The sequence below is a fragment of the Rhinoderma darwinii genome, unplaced genomic scaffold, assembly GCF_050947455.1.
Source record: "Rhinoderma darwinii isolate aRhiDar2 unplaced genomic scaffold, aRhiDar2.hap1 Scaffold_791, whole genome shotgun sequence".
Classification (NCBI taxonomy): domain Eukaryota; kingdom Metazoa; phylum Chordata; class Amphibia; order Anura; family Rhinodermatidae; genus Rhinoderma; species Rhinoderma darwinii.
Genome location: NW_027464355.1, coordinates 42382 through 65247, shown reverse-complemented (window position 1 = coordinate 65247; position 22866 = coordinate 42382). Strand labels below are relative to the sequence as shown.

Here is a 22866-nt window from a genome sequence, read left to right as displayed (position 1 = left end):
TAATCCACTAGGTCTTCCTTTGCTTCTGAGGCCGGTGCTTCAGTCCATTACCGCACTAGGGCCACATGTGGGATATTTATCAAAACTGCAGAATCTGGGCAATACATTTTGAGTTGCGTTTCTCTGGTAAATCCTTTTGTGTTATAGAAAAAAAATTGCATAAAAAGGATTTTCTGACAAAAATAAATATGTAAATTTCACCTCTACTTTGCTCTAAATTCCTGTGAAACACCTAAAGGGTTCATAAACTTTCTAAATGCTGTTGTGAATACTTTGAGGGGTCTAGTTTCTAAAATGGGGTGTTTGATAGGAGTTTCTAATATATGGGCCCCTCAAAGCAACTTCAGAACTGAACTGGAACCCCAAAAAATAAATAAATGAGGCAATACTTCGCTTCTTACATTATACTGATAATGAGCCGTGCCCACCCCGAGATGACCCCAGTTTTGACCGTTTGTATAAACGGAGACCCCTATTAGACCGTGCCAGTGCCCGGTTTTCCCAAGCATTCACCCCCGAGAAGTGTATTTCTATTGAGGAGTCCTTGGTACATTTTAAAGGGAGGGTTCAATTCCGCGAGTACCTGCCGGGTAAGAGGGCAAGGTATGGCGTGAAGATGTATAAGCTGTGAGAGTGCATCAGGGTATACCTACAGATTTAGGCTATATGAAGGAAAGGGCACCCCCAAACCAGACTGCATCCTGGACTATAATAGGTACATGGGAGGGATGGACTTGTCAGATCAAGTCCTGAAGCCCTACAGCGCCATGCGGTGTGGTATAAGAAGCTGGCCGGGCACATCACACAGATGGCTTTGTACAATGCGTACGTGCTACGTCGATGTGCAGGCCAGAGGGGAACTTTCCTGGAATTTCAAGAGGTGGTTATCAAAAATCTAATCTTTAGGGACCAGGAAGGGGGGGCACCCAGTACTTCTGGAAGCATGGCCACACGCATCGTACCAGGGCAACACTTTCCAGGAGAAGTTCCCAAACCGGTGGAAAGGGAAAGAGTCAAAAGGGGTGCAGAGTCTGCTATAAGAGGGCGATAAGGAGGGACACAATATATCAATGTGACACGTGTCCCGAATAACCAGAGCTCTGTATGAAAGAGTGTTTTAAAATTGATCATACATCCCTTGATTTTTAATTTAGCCCAGTTTTACTTACCCTGATGCACTCCGCACAGCTTATCCCCCCTCGTCTTTCCCTTCTGAGCCCTGCTGTGTGCCCAGGCAGCTGATAACAGCCACATGTAGGGTATTGCCGTACCCAGGAGAACACGCATTACATCTTATGGGGTGTATATCTCCGGTGGCGCATGCTGGGCACACTATATCGGACACTGACATGCCATATATATATATAAAATTGCAAATCTCACTCTGCACCATCTGCTGCGCATTATCTTTTACACAGTACCTGTGGGGTCAAAATGCTCACTACACCTCTAGTCTTAAGGGGTGTCGTTTTTAAAATGGGGTCACTTCTCGGGGGTTTCAACTGTACTGGTGCCTCAGGGGCTTCTGCATACATGACTTAGCACCAGAAAAGCTTCAGTAGGCCAAATGGTGGTCCTTTCCTTCTGAGGCCTCCCATGGGCCCAAACGTCAGTTTATCGCCACAAATTGGGCATTGCCGCACTCAGGACAAATTGGACAACAAAATGGGGTATTTTATTTCTTGTGAAAATAAGACATTTTCACCCAAAACTACATATTATTGGAAAAAATTAATTTTGTTTGAATTCCCAGTCCAATTCAAATAAGTTATGTGAAAAAACTATGGGGTCAAAATGGTCACAACACCCATAAATGAATTCCTTGAGGGGTGTAGTTTCCAAAATGGGGTCACTTCTGGTGGGTTTCCATTGCTTTGATACCTCTGGGGCTCTGCAAATGCGACATGGCACCCGAAAACCAATCCAGCAAAATCTGCACTCCAAAGAACACACAGCGCTCCTTCCCTTCTGAGGCCTCCCATGGGCCCAAACGGCAGTTTATCACCACAAATGGGGTATTGCTGCACTCAGGAGAAATTGGGCAACAAAATGGGGTATTTTGTTCCCTGTGAAAATAAGAAATTTTTATCAAAAATGACATCTTATTGGAAAAAATTTCATTTTTTTAATTTCATAGCCCAATTCAAATATGTGCTGTGTAAAAACTGTGCGGTCAAAATGGTAACAACAACCATAAATGAATTGCTTGAGGGGTGTAGTTTCCGAAATGGGGTCACTTTTTGGGGATTCCTACTGTTTTGGCACCTCAACACCTCTTCAAACCTGGCATGCTGCCTAAAATATATTCTAATAAAAAAGAGGCCTCAAAATGCACTAGGCGCTTCTTTGCTTCTGGGGCTTGTGTTTTATTCCACGAGCGCAGTAGAGCCACATGTGGGACATTTCTAAAAACTGCAGAATCTGACAATACATATTTAGTAGTGTTTCTCTGGTAAAACCTTCTTTGTTACAGAAAAAAATTGAATAAAATTGAAATTCAGCAGAAAAAATTAAATTTGCAAATTTCATTTCCACTTTGCTTTAATTCCTGTGAAATGCCTGAAGGGTTAAAAAACTTCTAAATGCTGATTTGAATACTTTGAAGGGTCTAGTTTTTAAAATGGGGTGTTTTATGGGGGTTTCTAATACATAGGCCCCTCAAATCCACTTCAGAACTGAACTGGTACCTTCAAAAAAAGGCTTTTGAAATTTTCTTAAGAATATGAGAAATTGCTGTTTATGTTCTAAGCCTTGTAACGTCCAAGAAAAATAACAGAATGTTCAAAAAACAATGCCAATCTAAAGTAGACATATGGGAAATGTGAACTAGTAACTATTTTGGGTGGTATAAGCGTCTGTTTTACAAGCAGATGCATTTAAATTCTGAAAAATGCTATTTCTTGTAAATTTTCTCAAAATTTTGCAATTTTTCACAAATGAAGACTGAATATATCGTCCAAATTTTACCACGAACATAAAGCCCAATGTGTCACAAGAAAACAATCTCAGAATCGCTTGGGTAGGTTTAAGCATTCCGACGTTATTACCACATAAAGTGAAATATGTCAGATTTGAAAAATCTAGGCTGCGTCCTTAAGGTGTCACGGAAAATTTTATTTTTTATATAATATTGCTTTTAGTAGGTCATTAAAATAAATTGTATTTATTTGTGTTGTACTTTTTATTTTTTTCTTTCTTTTTCTTCTCTATGGGGGCTACCATTTTTTTTTTCATCTCTGTATGTGTTGATTAACGACACATACAGAGATGGAATACGGCAGCTACAATGCATAGGAGTCAATGAACGGCTCCCGTCCATTGTATCTGCTCTCTGGCTCTGTACTGAGCAGACGCAGGTCAGAGTCACACAGCAGAGCAGCTGTTTGCAGGGAGAGAGCAGGCGCCATCATGAAGACCAGCTGCACTGCATGTAAGATGTGTGTGTCTGTCCCACTCTCTATCTCACAGACCCCCGCTCTCGTGACCCCCCCCCACCCGACGGCCCCCCCTGTAGTCGTGCAGGAGACTCTGTATAAAGGACACATGATGTAACTGTCCTGGGAATGCTGGGTGATAATATGCCTGGTGTTAGTGTGGTCACCCAGCTTTCCCAGACCCCTGTCACATTCCCAAACAGTCTCAGCACAACTAGAGAGATTTACCGTTCAGGGGTCTGGGAAAGCTGGGTGACGACAATTACCCCTCCTACTGGAGTATGTTTGGGGATGTGACTAATGAACCTCTCACACTCCAGTAGGAGGGGTAATGGTGGTCACCCAGCTTTCCCAGAAGCAGATATAACCGGGAAAGGGCTGGATTGATGGGCTGAGGGTTCACAGGGTTTTTGGTGATCCCCCTCTGTCATGTGATCGGACCTAGGTTACCGGTTCATCAGACGGGGTTCATGTGACTATAAATCTGTCCATAACAAGAGACAGTGCACTCAGGACAAGCCCTGCCCTCATGCCGTAGTTGTGGTTCTGTCTGCAGTGATGGTGGTGGGTGGCTCTGACACCCTCCTCCCCCGTCGGGTCATCTCAGGACAGAAGGGGTGTCCGGATTGGAGACACAGCGCCGCACCTGTCCTCAGGTTGTGTCTGGTATTGCAGTTCACCTCCATTGAAGTGAATAGGACAGAGCTGTAATACCACACCCGACCTGAGGACAGGTGCGGCGCCATGTTTTACTGGACGATCCCTTTAACACTTTTCTCGTGTCTGCAGAGCTGTGTGTGGGGCAGAGCGGAGTGTTAACGCGCGCCGCTGATACTTCATAGCCGCTTATCAGCTCTTTTGAAGAATCAGCGGCAAGCACCCCCCCCCCCCCCCCACACACACAAACACAAACACGCAAAATCAAGTGTAATCAAGAGGTTTTTGATGTGGTTTTTATAGCAAAAAAGGGAAAGGGAGACCCCGCTGGCTGGCAGGCACAACACTGTAACAAAGTGAAACTAATCTGCGGTTAGGCAAAATAGAGAAGGGTTGCCCTTGTTTCCAGCCAGATACAGGAGTATTCAATAAGATAAAATATAACTTTTATTGGGTAGGATTAAATAAGTAAATGATCAAAGACGAAACGACACTCGTTTAAAAACGAGCCAATGCTCACTGGCAGTAGAAGATCTGCGTGCTGAGATGCAAACAGTCAGTCCAGTGTAATGGGTCAGTGTTTAGACAGCGTCTGCAGTACGCTGAAATTGCAAAACAAGATCATAGCAGCGGCTGACAGTCAGTGAGACATTGCGTATAAAACATAGCGAGAAGCCCCCCCGACATGTTTCGCTACGAACGTAGCGTCCTCAGGGGTTCATATGGGGCTACTGACGGCGTATTGTGGATCCACACCCTTTTAAAGCCTCGGTCCGCCATGACAGTGGGCGTCGGTCCGCAGGGACCCAATGAAAAGAGGCTAAACAGACCGGCCGTCAATAGTGAGACGAGCGGGTCGTAAGGCCAATCAGAATGGCCAATGGACTGCACCAATCAGAAATCCAGGAGGGCGCGCCTGCGCACAAAAAGTCGGCGCACATCCTTAAAGGGTGGGAAGACCTTCTAACCGATAATTCTCTACGCATGCTTCACTACCCCTTGGACTTTGAAAAAAGTGCCTTTGATCAAATTAACCTCCAGTTGCAAAAGGAAATTGAGGATATTAAAATCTTCAGTACCACATCCGAATATAACAACTGTGAAATCAAACTACAAAGAAATATCGAAAGCCTGCAAAGAGAAATGAAGGAACGCAACACCGTAAATATATACGAGACCGCAAAGACTTTGAAACGGGACAAGCGTATTCGTTCCGTAAACACACACACCCCCTGTTATCCATCGTGAAATTAGATCTACTGACTACTCTGAATCTGATATCTCCGGTACAGATGACCCTAGGCCATCCCTTGAGGATAAGAGACTGGGGACAAAGCGAAAAACCAATAACAGGAGATATAATCCTCCAAAAAGAACCTTTTTACCTCTTAAAGTAAATAAACAAATATGCCCTATACAGGGTAATCCTGCCTGTGATGATGAGACGAGTGCTGAGAAATGATCTCTACAGAACAGGAAGGGTCAGTCTATTATGAATGGTGGATTCTGTATTATCTACATATATAGATGTTACCTGTCAGTGTAATCCTGCCTGTGATGATAATGAGAGGTGTGATGAGAAGTGATCTATACAGAACAGGAAGGGTCAGTCTATTATGAATGGTGGATTCTTTGTTATCTACATATATAGATGTTACCTGTCAGTGTAATCCTGCCTGTGATGATAATGAGAGGTGTGATGAGAAGTGATCTATACAGAACAGGAAGGGTCAGTCCATTATGAATGGTGGATTCTGTATTATCTATATATAGATGTTACCTGTCAGTGTAATCCTGCCTGTGATGATAAGGAGATGAGTGCTGAGAAATGATCTCTACAGAACAGGAAGGGTCAGTCTATTATGAATGGTGGATTCTTTGTTATCTACATATATAGATGTTACCTGTCAGTGTAATCCTGCCTGTGATGATAATGAGATGACTGCTGAGAACTGTAAGGAGCAGTCTACTATGAGACTCATTGGCCAGAGGGAAAACTGCAAGATTAGATAAAGACAAAAAAATAATATAAAAAAAACCACCAAAAAAATCATAAAAAATATGTTTAACAGAAACTTGATTTAAACAATAGATCATTTTCTGATGACACATTCTCTGTAAGTGGTTGAGCTGAGCTTTCCTAGATCTCGGCCTAGAGTGCAGCTGTTAATCGCAGCCGCTGCCCCCCAAAATCTGATGCTAAGCCTAGTGCATGACCGGATTCATAGAACACCTTGTAGAGAACTTCTATGTGCAGTCACAGCTCCCTCAGGTGCTGCACTATGTATAACACATTGTCTGACGTGTTACTGTAATGTAGAACTAAGGAGGAACCCCACCTTAAAGAGAACAGAAAGGAGAAGACCTTTTCTCTCCTCAGTAGATGTTGACTCGCTCATTGCTGTGACGCTATCTAATCATAGTGGACAGCCTCACAGCGATGCAAAGACCTGCAGGAAATTTCTCAAAATCAGCAGGTTTTCTGCATCGCTGTGAAGCGGTCCGCTCTGATTGGACAGCGTCACAACAAAAAGTGAGGCAACGCCTACTGAGGAGAGATGGTGTCTCCTCTTTGTACCTTTAATTACAACACGCATATGTTAGGTGCAAAACGGAGTAAGGGCTGTAGTGGAACAACATGGAGGGGGGCAAAAAAGAAAAAGACAGCGTTGGAATCTGGAGGACGCCAAGTATAAGGGGAGGAATGTGGTTAAAAAAACACAGCAGGTCCTGCTTAATAAACCACGGAGTTCACTTTCTAAATTCATTATTACTGACCTCTGGTAACACCTCCTGGAATTTCCTCCTCCGGTTCACTCTTACACGGTTGATGGCCCCTCACCCGCTCTTCTTCTGCTTCATCCTCTGTTTTAATATTAGTCACATCTTCCCCCTGATTTCACATATGTAACAATTCAGTACAATACAGCAGAGAGTGCGAAGAATCTAACAGATCAACATAAGAAACCACCAAACTCTATGACCCCATCTATGACCGTTAGGGATGCACGATGCCTCGAAACTTCCATACTGTTTCGATACCGTTATGTCATGTATTTCGATACTTAGCTCTGCGGCCGCACAGCTCAGTATAGTAACACATGAATGTATGAGAGCGGGGCTGCGGCTGTGTGATAGTCATTGCTCCGCTCCTGAGTCCTGACAAGTGCGCGGGGTCAGGATGATGCGTTGCGGCCAGCGCTGCACTAATGATTGCCGGCACTGAAGACAGAACATGGCGGGCACGCTGCAAAACACCCCCATGTTCTGTCTTCAGTGCCTGCACCGCCGCTTATTATAGTGCAGCGCCGGCCGCATCACCTCATGCTGACCACGCTCTCACTTATTGTCAGGAGCGGGGCAATGGTTGTATTACACAGCCACAGCCCCCCTCTATAACGGCGGAGATCAGAGAAACCTCTCATCTCCGCCGCTATTCCCCTGAATGCTGCGATCACAGCGGACTGCAGCATTCAGGAGAAAGGGAGATGCCCCTTGGATCGCATCGCAGGAATCCCTGTGACGCGATTGAGGGACATACCATATATGGGCAGACAGCCCAGGGTCCATTGAAGGACCCCAGGGCTGTCCTACCATATTTCCTGTTGTTAGGGCATATTGAGGTATGTCCTAACAGGTGCCTCTGTACTATCCGTACACAGGCTAATATACTGGTATATAGATATATGCCTGTGTACTATCAGTGAATAGCTGTATGCCTGTGTACTATCAGTATATAGATATATGCCTGTGTACTATCAGTATATAGATCTATGCCTGTGTACTATCAGTATATAGATATATGCCTGTGTACTATCAGTGTATAGATATATGCCTGTGTACTATCAGTATATAGATATATACCTGTGTACTATCAGTATATAGATATATGCCTGTGTGCTATCAGTATATAGATATATGCCTGTGTACTATCAGTATATAGATATAGGCCTGTGTACTATCAGTGTATAGATATATGCCTGTGTGCTATCAGTATATAGATATATGCCTGTGTACTATCAGTGTATAGATATATGCCTGTGTACTATCAGTATATAGATATATGCCTGTGTGCTATCAGTATATAGATATATGCCTGTGTACTATCAGTGTATAGATATATGCCTGTGTGCTATCAGTATATAGATATATGCCTGTGTGCTATCAGTATATAGATATATGCCTGTGTACTATCAGTATATAGATATATGCCTGTGTACTATCAGTATATAGATATATGGCTGTGTGCTATCAGTATATAGATATATGCCTGTGTACTATCAGTGTATAGATATATGCCTGTGTGCTATCAGTATATAGATATATGCCTGTGTACTATCAGTATATAGATATATGCCTGTGTACTATCAGTATATAGATATATGCCTGTGTACTATCAGTATATAGATATATGCCTGTGTACTATCAGTATATAGATATATGCCTGTGTACTATCAGTATATAGATATATGCCTGTGTACTATCAGTATATAGATATATGCCTGTGTACTATCAGTGTATAGATATATGCCTGTGTACTATCAGTATATAGATATATGTCTGTGTACTATCAGTATATAGATATATGCCTGTGTACTATCAGTATATACCGTATATGTCGGCGTATAAGACGACTGGGCGTATAAGACGACCCCCAACTTTTACCCTTAAAATATAGAATTTAAGATATACTCACCATTTCGTGCAGGAGCGCTTCACTATGGCCATCGGCGGCAGGACCCAGGACTCTCTGTCTCTTTGAACTCGCGCATGCGCAGATAGGCTGCTTCATCGCGCGAGATCTGAGAGGCAGGGAATGAGAGGAAAGGGCGGGCCAGAGGATCTTACAGAGATGTTCCCTGGCGGCTAATACCGGCTTCCCTCAGATCCGTGGCGGATTCCGTGAATCCCGGGAGCCTGTGTACCGGACTGCAGGCTCACAAGGTAACACACAACCTGTGTGTAGACAATATGTAGACTAGGGATGTCACGATACCAGAATTTGGACTTCGATACCGATACTTCGTTTAGTATTGCGATTTCGATACCAATTTCGATACTTTTGCCAACAGTAATAAAAAAAAAATTCTTCCGTTTTCTGATGTGAGGCGCGACGTGTGATGAATTTTGAACGCACCTCACATTAATAGTAATTAATCCCATCATGTTTCTCAGTCATATTGGGTTAATGTGCGAGGTACATGATGGGGTTAATTACTATTAATGTGAGGAACATGGAGGGTAAATTCATCGCACCTCGCGCCTCACATTAATAAGTGAATGAAAGCCGTGTTTATTTCATTTTTTTACAGCGTACACATCATAAATGATGCAAAAACATTGTTGTCCGCGCCATTACTGAATGTGTGTATTTTATGTATTGAGACTTATTTTAATGTTTATTGTAAAAAAGGTGAAGGTGTATTTATTTTTTTTACAATTTAACAATACTTTGTTTTTACTTTATTTTTAAACTTTAATGTACTGACATATATCAGATATGTGCCAGTACATTAACCTGTGGACGGATAATACACAGGCAGTTGTTAGGACATACTTGGGTATGTCCTAACAACATGAAATATGGTAAGACAGCCCTGGGGTCCGTCAATAGACCCTGGGCTGTCTGCCCATATATGGTATGGCCCTCGATCGCGTCACAGGAATTCCCTGTGACGCGATCCAGGGGCATCCCCCCTTCTCACTTTCCCCTGAATACTGCAGTCAGCTGTGATCGCAGCATTCAGGGGAATAACGGCGGAGATGAGCGGTTTCTCTGATCTCCGCCGTTATAGCGCGGGGCTGCGGCTGTGTAATACAGCCATTGCCCCGCTCCTGACAGGAAGTGCGCGCGCGGTCAGCATGAGGTGATGCGGCCGGCGCTGCACTAATGAGCGGCAGTTCAGGCACTGAAGACAGAACATGGAGGTGTTTTGTAGCGCGCCCGCCATGTTCTGTCTCCAGTGCCGCCGCTCATTAGTGCAGCGCTGGCCGCAACGCATCATCCTGACCCCGCGAACTTATCATGACTCAGGAGCGGGGCTGTGGCTGAATTACACAGCCGCAGCCGCGCTCCCATACATTCATGTGTCACTATACTGAGCTGTGCGGCTGCAACGTGCATCCCTAATGTAGACAATATCCGGCATATAAGACGACCCCACACTTTTGACATTTTTTTAAGGGTGTAAAAAGTCGTCTTGTACGCCGATATATACGGTAGATATATTCCTGTGTACTATCAGTATATAGATATATGCCTGTGTACTATCAGTGTATAGATATATGCCTGTGTACTATCAGTATATAGATATATGGCTGTGTACTATCAGTATATAGATATATGCCTGTGTACTATCAGTGTATAGATATATGCCTGTGTACTATCAGTATATAGATATATGCCTGTGTACTATCAGTATATAGATATATGGCTGTGTACTATCAGTGTATAGATATATGCCTGTGTGCTATCAGTGTATAGATATATGCCTGTGTACTATCAGTATATAGATATATGCCAGTGTACTATCAGTGTATAGATATATGCCTGTGTACTATCAGTGTATAGATATATGCCTGTGTACTATCAGTATATAGATATATGCCTGTGTACTATCAGTGTATAGATATATGCCTGTGTACTATCAGTATATAGATATATGCCTGTGTACTATCAGTATATAGATATATGCCTGTGTACTATCAGTGTATAGATATATGCCTGTGTACTATCAGTATATAGATATGTGCCTGTGTACTATCAGTATATAGATATGTGCCTGTGTACTATCAGTATATAGATATATGCCTGTGTACTATCAGTATATAGATATATGCCTGTGTACTATCAGTATATAGATATATGCCTGTGTGCTATCAGTATATAGATATATGCCTGTGTACTATCAGTATATAGATATATGCCTGTGTGCTATCAGTATATAGATATATGCCTGTGTACTATCAGTATATAGATATATGCCTGTGTGCTATCAGTATATAGATATATGCCTGTGTACTATCAGTATATAGATATATGCCTGTGTGCTATCAGTATATAGATATATGCCTGTGTACTATCAGTATATAGATATATGCCTGTGTATTATCAGTGTATAGATATATGCCTGTGTACTATCAGTATATAGATATATGCCTGTGTACTATCAGTATATAGATATATGCCTGTGTATTATCAGTGTATAGATATATGCCTGTGTATTATCAGTGTATAGATATATGCCAGTGTGCTATCAGTATATAGATATATGCCTGTGTACTATCAGTATATAGATATATGCCTGTGTACTATCAGTATATAGATATATGCCTGTGTGCTATCAGTATATAGATATATGCCTGTGTACTATCAGTGTATAGATATATGCCTGTGTGCTATCAGTATATAGATATATGCCTGTGTGCTATCAGTATATAGATATATGCCTGTCTGCTATCAGTATATAGATATATGCCTGTGTACTATCAGTATATAGATATATGCCTGTGTGATATCAGTATATAGATATATGCCTGTGTACTATCAGTATATAGATATGTGCCTGTGTACTATCAGTATATAGATATATGCCTGTGTGCTATCAGTATATAGATATATGCCTGTGTGCTATCAGTATATAGATATATGCCTGTGTACTATCAGTGTATAGCTGTATGCCTGTGTACTATCAGTGTATAGCTGTATGCCTGTGTACTATCAGTGTATAGATATATGCCTGTGTACTATCAGTGTATAGATATATGCCTGTGTACTATCAGTATATAGATATATGCCTGTGTACTATCAGTATATAGATATATGCCTGTGCGCTATCAGTATATAGATATATGCCTGTGCACTATCAGTGTATAGATATATGCCTTGTGTACTATCAGTGTATAGATATATGCCTGTGTACTATCAGTATATAGATATATGCCTGTGTGCTATCAGTATATAGATATATGCCTGTGTGCTATCAGTATATAGATATATGCCTGTGTGCTATCAGTATATAGATATATGCCTCTGTGCTATCAGTATATAGATATAGGCCTGTGTACTATCAGTATATAGATATATGCCTGTGTGCTATCAGTATATAGATATATGCCTGTGTACTATCAGTATATAGATATATGCCTGTGTACTATCAGTATATAGATATATGCCTGTGTACTATCAGTATATAGATATATGCCTGTGTACTATCAGTATATAGATATATGCCTGTGTGCTATCAGTATATAGATATATGCCTGTGTGCTATCAGTATATAGATATCTGCCTGTGTACTATCAGTATATAGATATCTGCCTGTGTACTATCAGTATATAGATATATGCCTGTGTGCTATCAGTATATAGATATATGCCTGTGTACTATCAGTGTATAGATATATGCCTGTGTACTATCAGTGTATAGATATATGCCTGTGTACTATCAGTATAAAGATATATGCCTGTGTGCTATCAGTATATAGATATATGCCTGTGTACTATCAGTGTATAGATATATGCCTGTGTACTATCAGTGTATAGATATATGCCTGTGTACTATCAGTGTATAGATATATGCCTGTGTACTATCAGTGTATAGATATATGCCTGTGTGCTATCAGTATATAGATATATGCCTGTGTACTATCAGTATATAGATATATTCCTGTGTACTATCAGTGTATAGATATATGCCTGTGTACTATCAGTATATAGATATACGCCTGTGTGCTATCAGTATATAGATATACGCCTGTGTGCTATCAGTATATAGATATACGCCTGTGTGCTATCAGTATATAGATATACGCCTGTGTGCTATCAGTATATAGATATACGCCTGTGTACTATCAGTATATAGATGTATGCCTGTGTACTATCAGTGTATAGATGTATGCCTGTGTACTATCAGTATATAGATATATGCCTGTGTACTATCAGTATATAGATATATGCCTGTGTGCTATCAGTATATAGATATATGGCGGTGTACTATCAGTATATAGATATATGCCTGTGTACTATCAGTATATAGATATATGCCTGTGTACTATCAGTATATAGATATATGCCCGTGTGCTATCAGTATAGATATATGCCCGTGTGCTATCAGTATATAGATATATGCCTGTGTGCTATCAGTATATAGATATATGCCTGTGTACTATCAGTATATAGATATATGCCTGTGTACTTTCAGTATATAGATATATGCCTGTGTACTATCAGTGTATAGATATATGCCTGTGTACTATCAGTATATAGATATATGGCTGTGTACTATCAGTATATAGATATATGCCTGTGTGCTATCAGTATATAGATATATGCCTGTGTACTATCAGTATATGGATATATGCCTGTGTGCTATCAGTATATAGATATATGCCTGTGTACTATCAGTGTATAGATATATGCCTGTGTACTATCAGTATATAGATATATGCCTCTGTACTATCAGTATATAGATATATGCCTGTGTACTTTCAGTATATAGATATATGCCTGTGTACTTTCAGTATATAGATATATGCCTGTGTGCTATCAGTGTATAGATATATGCCTGTGTACTATCAGTATATATATATATATATATGCCTGTGTACTATCAGTATATAGATATATGCCTGTGTACTATCAGTATATAGATATATGCCTGTGTACTATCAGTGTATAGATATATGCCTGTGTACTATCAGTATATATATATATGCCTGTGTACTATCAGTATATAGATATATGCCTGTGTGCTATCAGTATATAGATATATGCCTGTGTACTATCAGTGTATAGATATATGCCTGTGTGCTATCAGTATATAGATATATGCCTGTGTACTATCAGTATATAGATATATGCCTGTGTACTATCAGTGTATAGATATATGCCTGTGTACTATCAGTATATAGATATATGCCTGTGTACTATCAGTATATAGATATAGGCCTGTGTACTATCAGTATATAGATATATGCCTGTGTGCTATCAGTATATAGATATATGCCTGTGTACTATCAGTATATAGATATATGCCTGTGTACTATCAGTGTATAGATATATGCCTGTGTACTATCAGTATATAGATATATGCCTGTGTACTATCAGTATATAGATATATGCCTGTGTGCTATAAGTATATAGATATATGCCTGTGTGCTATCAGTATATAGATATATGCCTGTGTACTATCAGTGTATAGATATATGCCTGTGTACTATCAGTGTATAGATATATGCCTGTGTACTATCAGTATATAGATATATGCCTGTGTGCTATCAGTATATAGATATATGCCTGTGTGCTATCAGTATATAGATATATGCCTCTGTGCTATCAGTGTATAGATATATGCCTGTGTACTATCAGTGTATAGATATATGCCTGTGTACTATCAGTATATAGATATATGCCTGTGTGCTATCAGTATATAGATATATGCCTGTGTACTATCAGTATATAGATATATGCCTGTGTACTATCAGTATATAGATATATGCCTGTGTACTATCAGTATATAGATATATGCCTGTGTACTATCAGTATATAGATATATTGCTGTGTACTATCAGTATATAGATATATGCCTGTGTACTATCAGTATATAGATATATTGCTGTGTACTATCAGTATATAGATATATGCCTGTGTGCGATCAGTATATAGATGTATGCCTGTGTACTATCAGTGTATAGATATATGCCTGTGTACTATCAGTATATAGATATATGCCTGTGTACTATCAGTATATAGATGTATGCCTGTGTACTATCAGTGTATAGATATATGCCTGTGTACTATCAGTATATAGATATATGCCTGTGTACTATCAGTGTATAGATATATGCCTGTGTACTATCAGTATATAGATATATGCCTGTGTACTATCAGTATATAGATATATGCCTGTGTGCTATCAGTGTATAGATATATTGCTGTGTACTATCAGTATATAGATATATGCCTGTGTGCGATCAGTATATAGATGTATGCCTGTGTACTATCAGTATATAGATATATGCCTGTGTGCTATCAGTATATAGATATATGCCTGTGTACTATCAGTATATAGATATATGCCTGTGTACTATCAGTGTATAGATATATGCCTGTGTACTATCAGTATATAGATATATGCCTGTGTACTATCAGTATATAGATATATGCCTGTGTACTATCAGTATATAGATATATGCCTGTGTGTTATCAGTATATAGATATATGCCTGTGTACTATCAGTATATAGATATATGCCTGTGTACTATCAGTATATAGATATATGCCTGTGTGCTATCAGTATATAGATATATGCCTGTGTATTATCAGTGTATAGATATACGCCTGTGTACTATCAGTATATAGATATATGCCTGTGTGCTATCAGTATATAGATATATGCCAGTGTACTATCAGTATATAGATATATGCCTGTGTACTATCAGTATATAGATATATGCCTGTGTACTATCAGTATATAGATATATGCCTGTGTGTTATCAGTATATAGATATATGCCTGTGTGCTATCAGTATATAGATATATTGCTGTGTACTATCAGTATATATTTCTATCACTTATTGTGAGGCACGAGGCGTGATGATGAATTTAACCTCCATGTGCCTCAGTAATAGTAATTAACCCCATCATGTACCTCACACATTAACCCATTATGACTGAGAAACATGATGGGGTTAATTACTATTAATGAGGTACATGGAGGTTACATTCATCATCACGCCTCGCGTCTCACATCAGAAAACGGAAGAACTTTTTTATTATTTTTTTATTACTGCTTGTAAAGTATCGTTTTGATATCGAAATCGCAATACTACACGAAGTATCGGTATCGGAGTCCAAATTCTGGTATCGTGACATCCCTAATGACTGCAGGACCGAAAAGCTCCGCACCCCCCTATATAGACCTGGTATACGGCTCAGCTTCATCTACCTGATGATTCTCTGGCACATTGGGATTTTCCTCTGGACAGTCCTGGGAATACAGAGGACTGGGACATCTCTCTGGTGGATTTCTCCTACTGGATCCATCTGTAGGAAACACACAGGGACTGAATACATGACTACTGTATATCTGTCTATATATCAGACACTTCTCTCTACACTTCTATGTTTACTGATCAGAGCCGGAATTACAATGTTGAGGTCCTCACTACCGGTGTCGATGTTCCTGCACCTTGTAAGCCGCCGGCCTAAAGGAGACTGTGCCCTACCAGAGCGAACGGCGGGGCGTAACTGGCTCCCTGCTCCACCATAGTATTTACCTGTATCTGCCCTCTGTGGACGCGGATACACATGAAAGTGGCGGGACACAGGACGCCTCTATTTAGTTACCTGCAACCAAAAATGGTCTGGGTGTCACTTGCTTATTAGCCTCTTAAAGGCTGTGTACACCTCTGTAGGCAATATTTTCTATACATATTAATTAACCCCTTCACGACATGGCTATATACTTTCCAACTCCTGATGCCCTGGGCAGGTGTCACATAAATAAATATTGGCAGAATGGAACAGGGTTGTACTTTCCTGTCCGCCGGCTCTCTCCACAAGTGCCGGCACATCTCCCCCTTAGTTTAATCAAACTTATGCCAAACCCCTGCAGATAGCACCTCATCCCCTGTAGATAGCGCCACTGAAGCTCCCTCTAGGAGCGGAATCATTTGCCAGAGCGTTGCCGTCAACTTGGCTGGAAATTGTGCTTCTAGAGGGAGCCCCTGACGTCTCTGTCCATATATGGACAGTGATGTCAGGGACTCCTCTGGGAGTGGAATCCATGGCCTATTTTTGACCTGTTTAAGAGAACCATTTCTCAAATCTGACGTGTTACTTTAAGGGTATGTGCACACGGGGCTGATAAGATGCAGATTTTCTGCAAAGTATTTAATTGCGAGAAAATCTGCAGCGTATTACAGTAGCAGCAATGAGGATGAGATTTTAACAAATCTCATCTACACGTCGCGCCAAAAATGAGTTTTGGACGTTCCGCCGTGTTTACGCCATGTGGAGACGTATCATAAGTGGGAATAAGATTTTACTTATCCAAGACATTGTGAGATTGTTTTTTCGGAACACGTTGTACTTTATATTCGTGGTAAATTTAGCTTCATACATTCTGTGTTACAGTTACTAAGGATGAAAAAAGACACAAGTCCATCAAGACCAACCTATAATCCGACCGTGTTGATCCAGAGGAAGATAAACCCCCATGAGGTGGATGACAATTGTCTAATTAGGGGAAAACTCCTCCCCGACTCCAAATCTGGAAATCAGAATAAATCCCTGGATCAGCGTCCCATCTCCAGAATCTAGTGCCCATAACTTGTAATATTAAAGAGAACCTCCGATTATACTGACATTATATAGGAAACTATTATACTGCCGGAGTGTGCCGATAATCGTCTTTCTACATGACTTGTATTACCAGGTTTACTTCTGACTACAGCACGACTGCCCATAGTCCTCGCTGCCGGCTGCCCATAACTCTGCATTAGGAGACAGCGCGTCCTGCTCGTCTTCATGGCTCCTGTATCCAGAACGGCCGCCAGCGCTGTACAATGTAATGTGACCTGTAATGCAGAGTTATGAGCAGCCGGCAGCACGAAACACAGGGATCTAATGTGATGTAAAAGGAGCCGAAATTGTGGAGCTCCTACATTACATGTCATTGTACACACGTGTATATGTACTGCACATGACGGTATTAAGGCCTCAACATGACCGCCAGTCCAGCCTGTGCCCACAGTAATGCCAGTATAGATCTGTCTCTTCTTACCTTGTGATGTGCGGGGCCGGTAGTCCTCCATCATGACCTCCTCGTACAGATCCTTGTGTCCTTCTAGATACTCCCACTCCTCCATGGAGAGATAGACAGTGACATCCTGACACCTTATAGGAACCTGACACACACAATGATACAGTCATTACCCAGACACCTCCAGTGCTGTTACTGGAGAATTTCCCAGCATTCCCAGCAGTGTCACCTCTCCAGTCAGCAGCTCCGTCATCTTGTAGATCAGTTCTAAGATCTTCTCATGTATCCCGGAGTGAGGGGGAGGCTCTGTGATGGGACTACTGCTCCATCCTCCTGACTCATGGATGATGGGAGTCGTACAGTCACACGATGTCTTCTGCACTATTGTGTACTCCTGTGTATGGAGAGAGACACTTAGAGAACTGAACACAGTATTCCCCCCTCAGTAGAAAGAGGGAGATTGTGACCCCGCTGTATAGACCTCTAGTGACCCCACATGTGTAATACTGGAGACCTCACCTACAAAAAGACATTGAGAAAATAGAACGAGGCCAAAACTAAAAAGGAAATAATATTGGGGCGACTAGATGGACCATGTGCTCTCCTCCTGCCGTCATCTCCTATGTTTCTATATAGATGTCATCCTGATCCTCCTGGTTCCTGGTCATTCTCATTGCTCTACAACATGACTATTGCAGCATTGGTGACATGACACATAACTGACCATATTGGTGGCTGATCCTCAGCTTCTTGACGTCACTTGGAAGATCTGGACGTTGTTATACAGGACACTGGATTCCTCCTATTATGTATTGTCCCTTCCCTATGTGTGACTTGTTCTATAATGTAGAAAAGTTTACCTCTCCGCTCAACAGGTAGATGATCTCCAAGGTGAAGTCTAATATTCTTCTGCTCATCTCATTCCTGTCCTTGTCCATTCTTGGTGGGTCATTCAGGGGAAGGAACGTTGTGGAGGAGAAGATGAGAAAACTGGAGGAACTGGAGGATCTAGTACTGCAGACGTCTTTATGAAGAAAGGAGAAGATGAGAAAACTGGAGGAACTGGAGGATCTAGTACTGCAGACGTCTTTATGAAGAAAGGAGAAGATGGAAATCATACAGGGGACAACATCATGTGTGACATACAGAACCTCACTTATTCATCATTGAGAGAAACATCTTCTCAGAGCCGTCATCACATGGAATAAAGGGTTATTCCCAGCACGGACATTTCCCCCCGGGATATGCCAGAAATGTCTGATAGATGCGGCTCCACCTCTGGGTGGCCTTGTTAGGCGGTTCCTGTAACTTCTATAGAAGTGAATGGAGAGACGCAATCTGCTCAGGTCCTCCTGCTATATAATCTGCTGCAAACAGATCAGACGGGTGGTCAGTGTGACAGATGCCCTTTATGAATGAATACACCCCTAATATACGTTTTTACAGATATTAGAAGTTACCTCAGAGATCCTGGATCTTCAGAGACATCTAAAATTCTTAATTATTATAGTATTCCCCTTTTCCTTGTAGATTATTTTACCTGATAGTAACTTTATTCACATCTGAAAGACAGATACTAACCATGGTTAATAGAAACCGGCTGTCAAGTGTGCAGGCGCGGAAGGTCCCGCCAGACCAGTGTGCAGGCGCGGAAGGTCCCGCCAGACCAGTGTGCAGGCGCGGAAGGTCCCGCCAGACCAGTGTGCAGGCGCGGAAGGTCCCGCCAGACCAGTGTGCAGGCGCGGAAGGTCCCGCCAGACCAGTGTGCAGGCGCGGAAGGTCCCGCCAGACCAGTGTGCAGGCGCGGAAGGTCCCGCCAGACCAGTGTGCAGGCGCGGAAGGTCTCGCCAGACCAGTGTGCAGGCGCGGAAGGTCCCGCCAAACCAGTGTGCAGGCGCGGAAGGTCCCGCCAAACCAGTGTGCAGGCGCGGAAGGTCCCGCCAGACCAGTGTGCAGGCGCGGAAGGTCCCGCCAGACCAGTGTGCAGGCGCAGAACATCCCACCAATACAGTGTGTATGTCCTGGTAGTTTAGTGTGAGGAAGCAGCATGTATTGTGCGGTGTGTGCAGGATCTCTGCATCATCTTATCACTTAGCAGTCACATCTTACACACAGACTTCTGTAAAGCGTGACCTGTCCTCCATCGTCTACATTACTCGGTGCTTTTCCTTTTAAACCTGTTCCCCCACTTCTTCCTTATTCTGTGCTCCTTCTAGACCTGTCCTCTGCTTCTACATTACTCTGTGCTCCTCCTTCTAGACCGGTCCTCTGCTTCTACATTACTCTGTGCTCCTCCTTCTAGACCTGTCCTCTGCTTCTACATTACTCTGTGCTCCTCCTTCTAGACCTGTCCTCTGCTTCTACATTACTCTGTGCTCCTCTTTCTAGACCTGTCCTCTGCTTCTACATTACTCTGTGCTCCTCCTTCTAGACCTGTCCTCTGCTTCTACATTACTCTGTGCTCCTCCTTCTAGACCTGTCCTCTGCTTCTACATTACTCTGTGCTCCTCTTTCTAGACCTGTCCTCTGCTTCTACATTACTCTGTGCTCCTCCTTCTAGACCTGTCCTCTGCTTCTACATTACTCTGTGCTCCTCCTCCAAGACCTGTCCTGTGCTTCTACATTGCTCTGTGCTCCTCCTTCTAGACCTGTCCTCTGCTTCTACATTACTCTGTGCTCCTCCTTCTTCTAGACCTGTCCTCTGCTTCTACATTACTCTGTGCTCCTCCTTTTAGACCTGTCCTCTGCTTCTACATTACTCTGTGCTCCTCCTTCTAGACCTGTCCACCACCTTCGGCACAGTCGATCACACCCTCCTGATACAAATTCTCTAGTCCCTTGACATCACAGACTTGGCCCTCTCCTGGATCTCCTCATACCTTACCAACTAAAGATTTACTATCGCTCCCTCATGGGTCTCAGTGTTCTGTTTTCAATAGTTTTTTATTAAACAGTTTTTTGTAATATAATAATAACACAGACTCGCAGAGTCTCAACTTTTGCATATCAATAATACAATTAAACAAAGTATTAGACCAACATGGTCTCCAATAAATCTCACATTATATATCATTCATGATGTCAACACTTCTGCCAAATATATAGTATATAAATGCCTTCATTACTAACATAGGTAACCAATCTTGACATCACATTGCTTTATAGAGTACCTTAACATGGCCTCTAAGGAAAAAATATAAGAGAGAAAAACAAAACACACACAATAAACAAAAGAAGGATAAGGAGGGGGGGAAGGAAAGGTGTAGGGTAGAAGGGTCTCCTAGCCATCTCTATGTATTCACGAAAATGTGTGGTTCCTCCATGGGTCCCAAATGGCATCAAATTTGTCTAATGTACCCGCCAGCTGATGTGTTAGGCGGTCATTAACCATTATCCATGAGATCTTAGCGATCAACATATCCATAGACAACGTGGGTGTTCGCCAGGCCCTAGCAATAGTTATTTTAGCTGCCTGAAACACATATCGGAGAAATTTACATGCGGGGGCCCGAACCTCGGGAATAGGACCGCATAGCAGAGCCGTAATCACATCCCTGGGGGGTTTGACTTGGATCACTGTGTTAATAAGCTGGTATACCTGGTTCCAAAATGTGGCAACCACTGGACACTCCCATAGAATATGCATTAGTGTACCCTCCGCACCACATTGTCTAAAGCAGTGCTTATCCACCAATGGGTTAAAGCGAGCTATACGAGTAGGGACCATATACCATCTCATTAATACTTTATAACCCGCTTCCACCAAGGATGTATTGATAGATAGTTTTGAGGTCGTACATGCCATCTCCCGCCACTGCTCCAATTCCACTCCCGTACCTAGATCATGTTCCCATCGTGTCATGTAAGGGAGTTTACCTTCCGGAGTAACCAGATCGGAATATATCGTGGAAATTTTATGTCGTAAGCCAGGAAGCCAACACAGCCGTTCAAAAGTGGTCAATGTGCTGATGTCCCCCCTCCTGGATTTCCAGTTCAACAAGAAGTGGTGTATCTGGATATATCTAAAATGCTCCGATGGGGGCATCGAGTGTGAGTCCTTAAAGTAATCCAGAGTTCTGATGTCCCCCCCTACAAAAAAGTCCTTAATCCTGTAAAACCCCTTATTGAGCCACCACCGGAATTCCATTCTACGCAGACCCGGAGGAAAGGCAGAATTACCCGTGATGGTCATGAGCGGATTATGGAGTGATTTAATATGGAATCTCTTTCTAAGCGAGTCCCACAGCTGTAACATCTGAGAAAGCACAGGGGAGAGAACCGGAGGCCTGTCCGAGGACTCCATCCACAGTAGCGTTTCCAGCGGGAAACTGGTACATGCGGCCGTCTCAATTTGCGTCCACTGGGGACAGTATGGTCTCGCATACATATCTGTAAATTGCGCCAGACGTGCTGCGTGATAGTATTGTTGGATATTGGGAACCCCCAGACCCCCCGCCGTTTTAGGGGTGAATAAAGTTTGTCTCTGTATTCTCGGTCTTTTAGAACCCCAAATAAACCCCATGATGAGCCCTTGGATTTGTCTAAGCGCCTTCTGAGGGACCACAATAGGGAGCGTGCGAAAATAATATAGCAATCTGGGCAATATCGTCATTTTGATGGAGGCAATGCGGCCAAACCATGAAAGATTAAGAGGGGACCATCTAGTGAGATCCGTAGCTATTTGTTGAAAAAGTGGAGGGAAATTGTCCTCGTAAAGGGACTCTATGATAGGTGTCAATTTAATACCCAAATACGTCAATCTACGTGCATCCCAATGAAAATCAAAGTTAATTTTTAGGAGCTTCACTACCCCTATTGGCAATGTAAGATTCATTGCCACCGACTTGGAGTGATTGACCTTAAGCCCAGACAGCTTGCCAAACTGATCAAGAATATGAAAGAGATTCGGCAATGATGTGAGAGGTGTCGATATGAAAAGCAGTATGTCATCCGCAAACAAGGCACATTTGTGTTCTACTCCTCCCACCTTCACCCCCCTAATGTCGGGAG

General features: G+C 42.1%; 1 protein-coding gene across 5 annotated transcripts in view; it reads right to left on the bottom strand.

The window, feature by feature from the left end:
• The window catches only part of LOC142731459 (uncharacterized), a 61615-nt gene that overhangs the window by 4208 nt on the left and 34541 nt on the right, over positions 1-22866 (bottom strand). For 3 of the 5 annotated variants that reach the window (XM_075849392.1, XM_075849393.1, XM_075849394.1), the window contains 6 exons: positions 18717-18943; positions 18086-18250; positions 17878-18001; positions 16039-16136; positions 6870-6984; positions 5826-6088 (listed from right to left, as the gene is read on the bottom strand). In XM_075849392.1, the coding sequence (XP_075705507.1) occupies positions 5973-6088; positions 6870-6984; positions 16039-16136; positions 17878-18001; positions 18086-18250; positions 18717-18794 (696 nt within the window). In that variant the 5' untranslated portion in view covers positions 18795-18943 and the 3' untranslated portion in view covers positions 5826-5972. Of the gene's footprint in view, positions 1-1962; positions 2067-5825; positions 6089-6869; positions 6985-16038; positions 16137-17877; positions 18002-18085; positions 18251-18716; positions 18944-22866 lie in introns of those variants that run through there. The other 2 variants (XM_075849396.1, XM_075849395.1) reach the window with 2 other exon arrangements.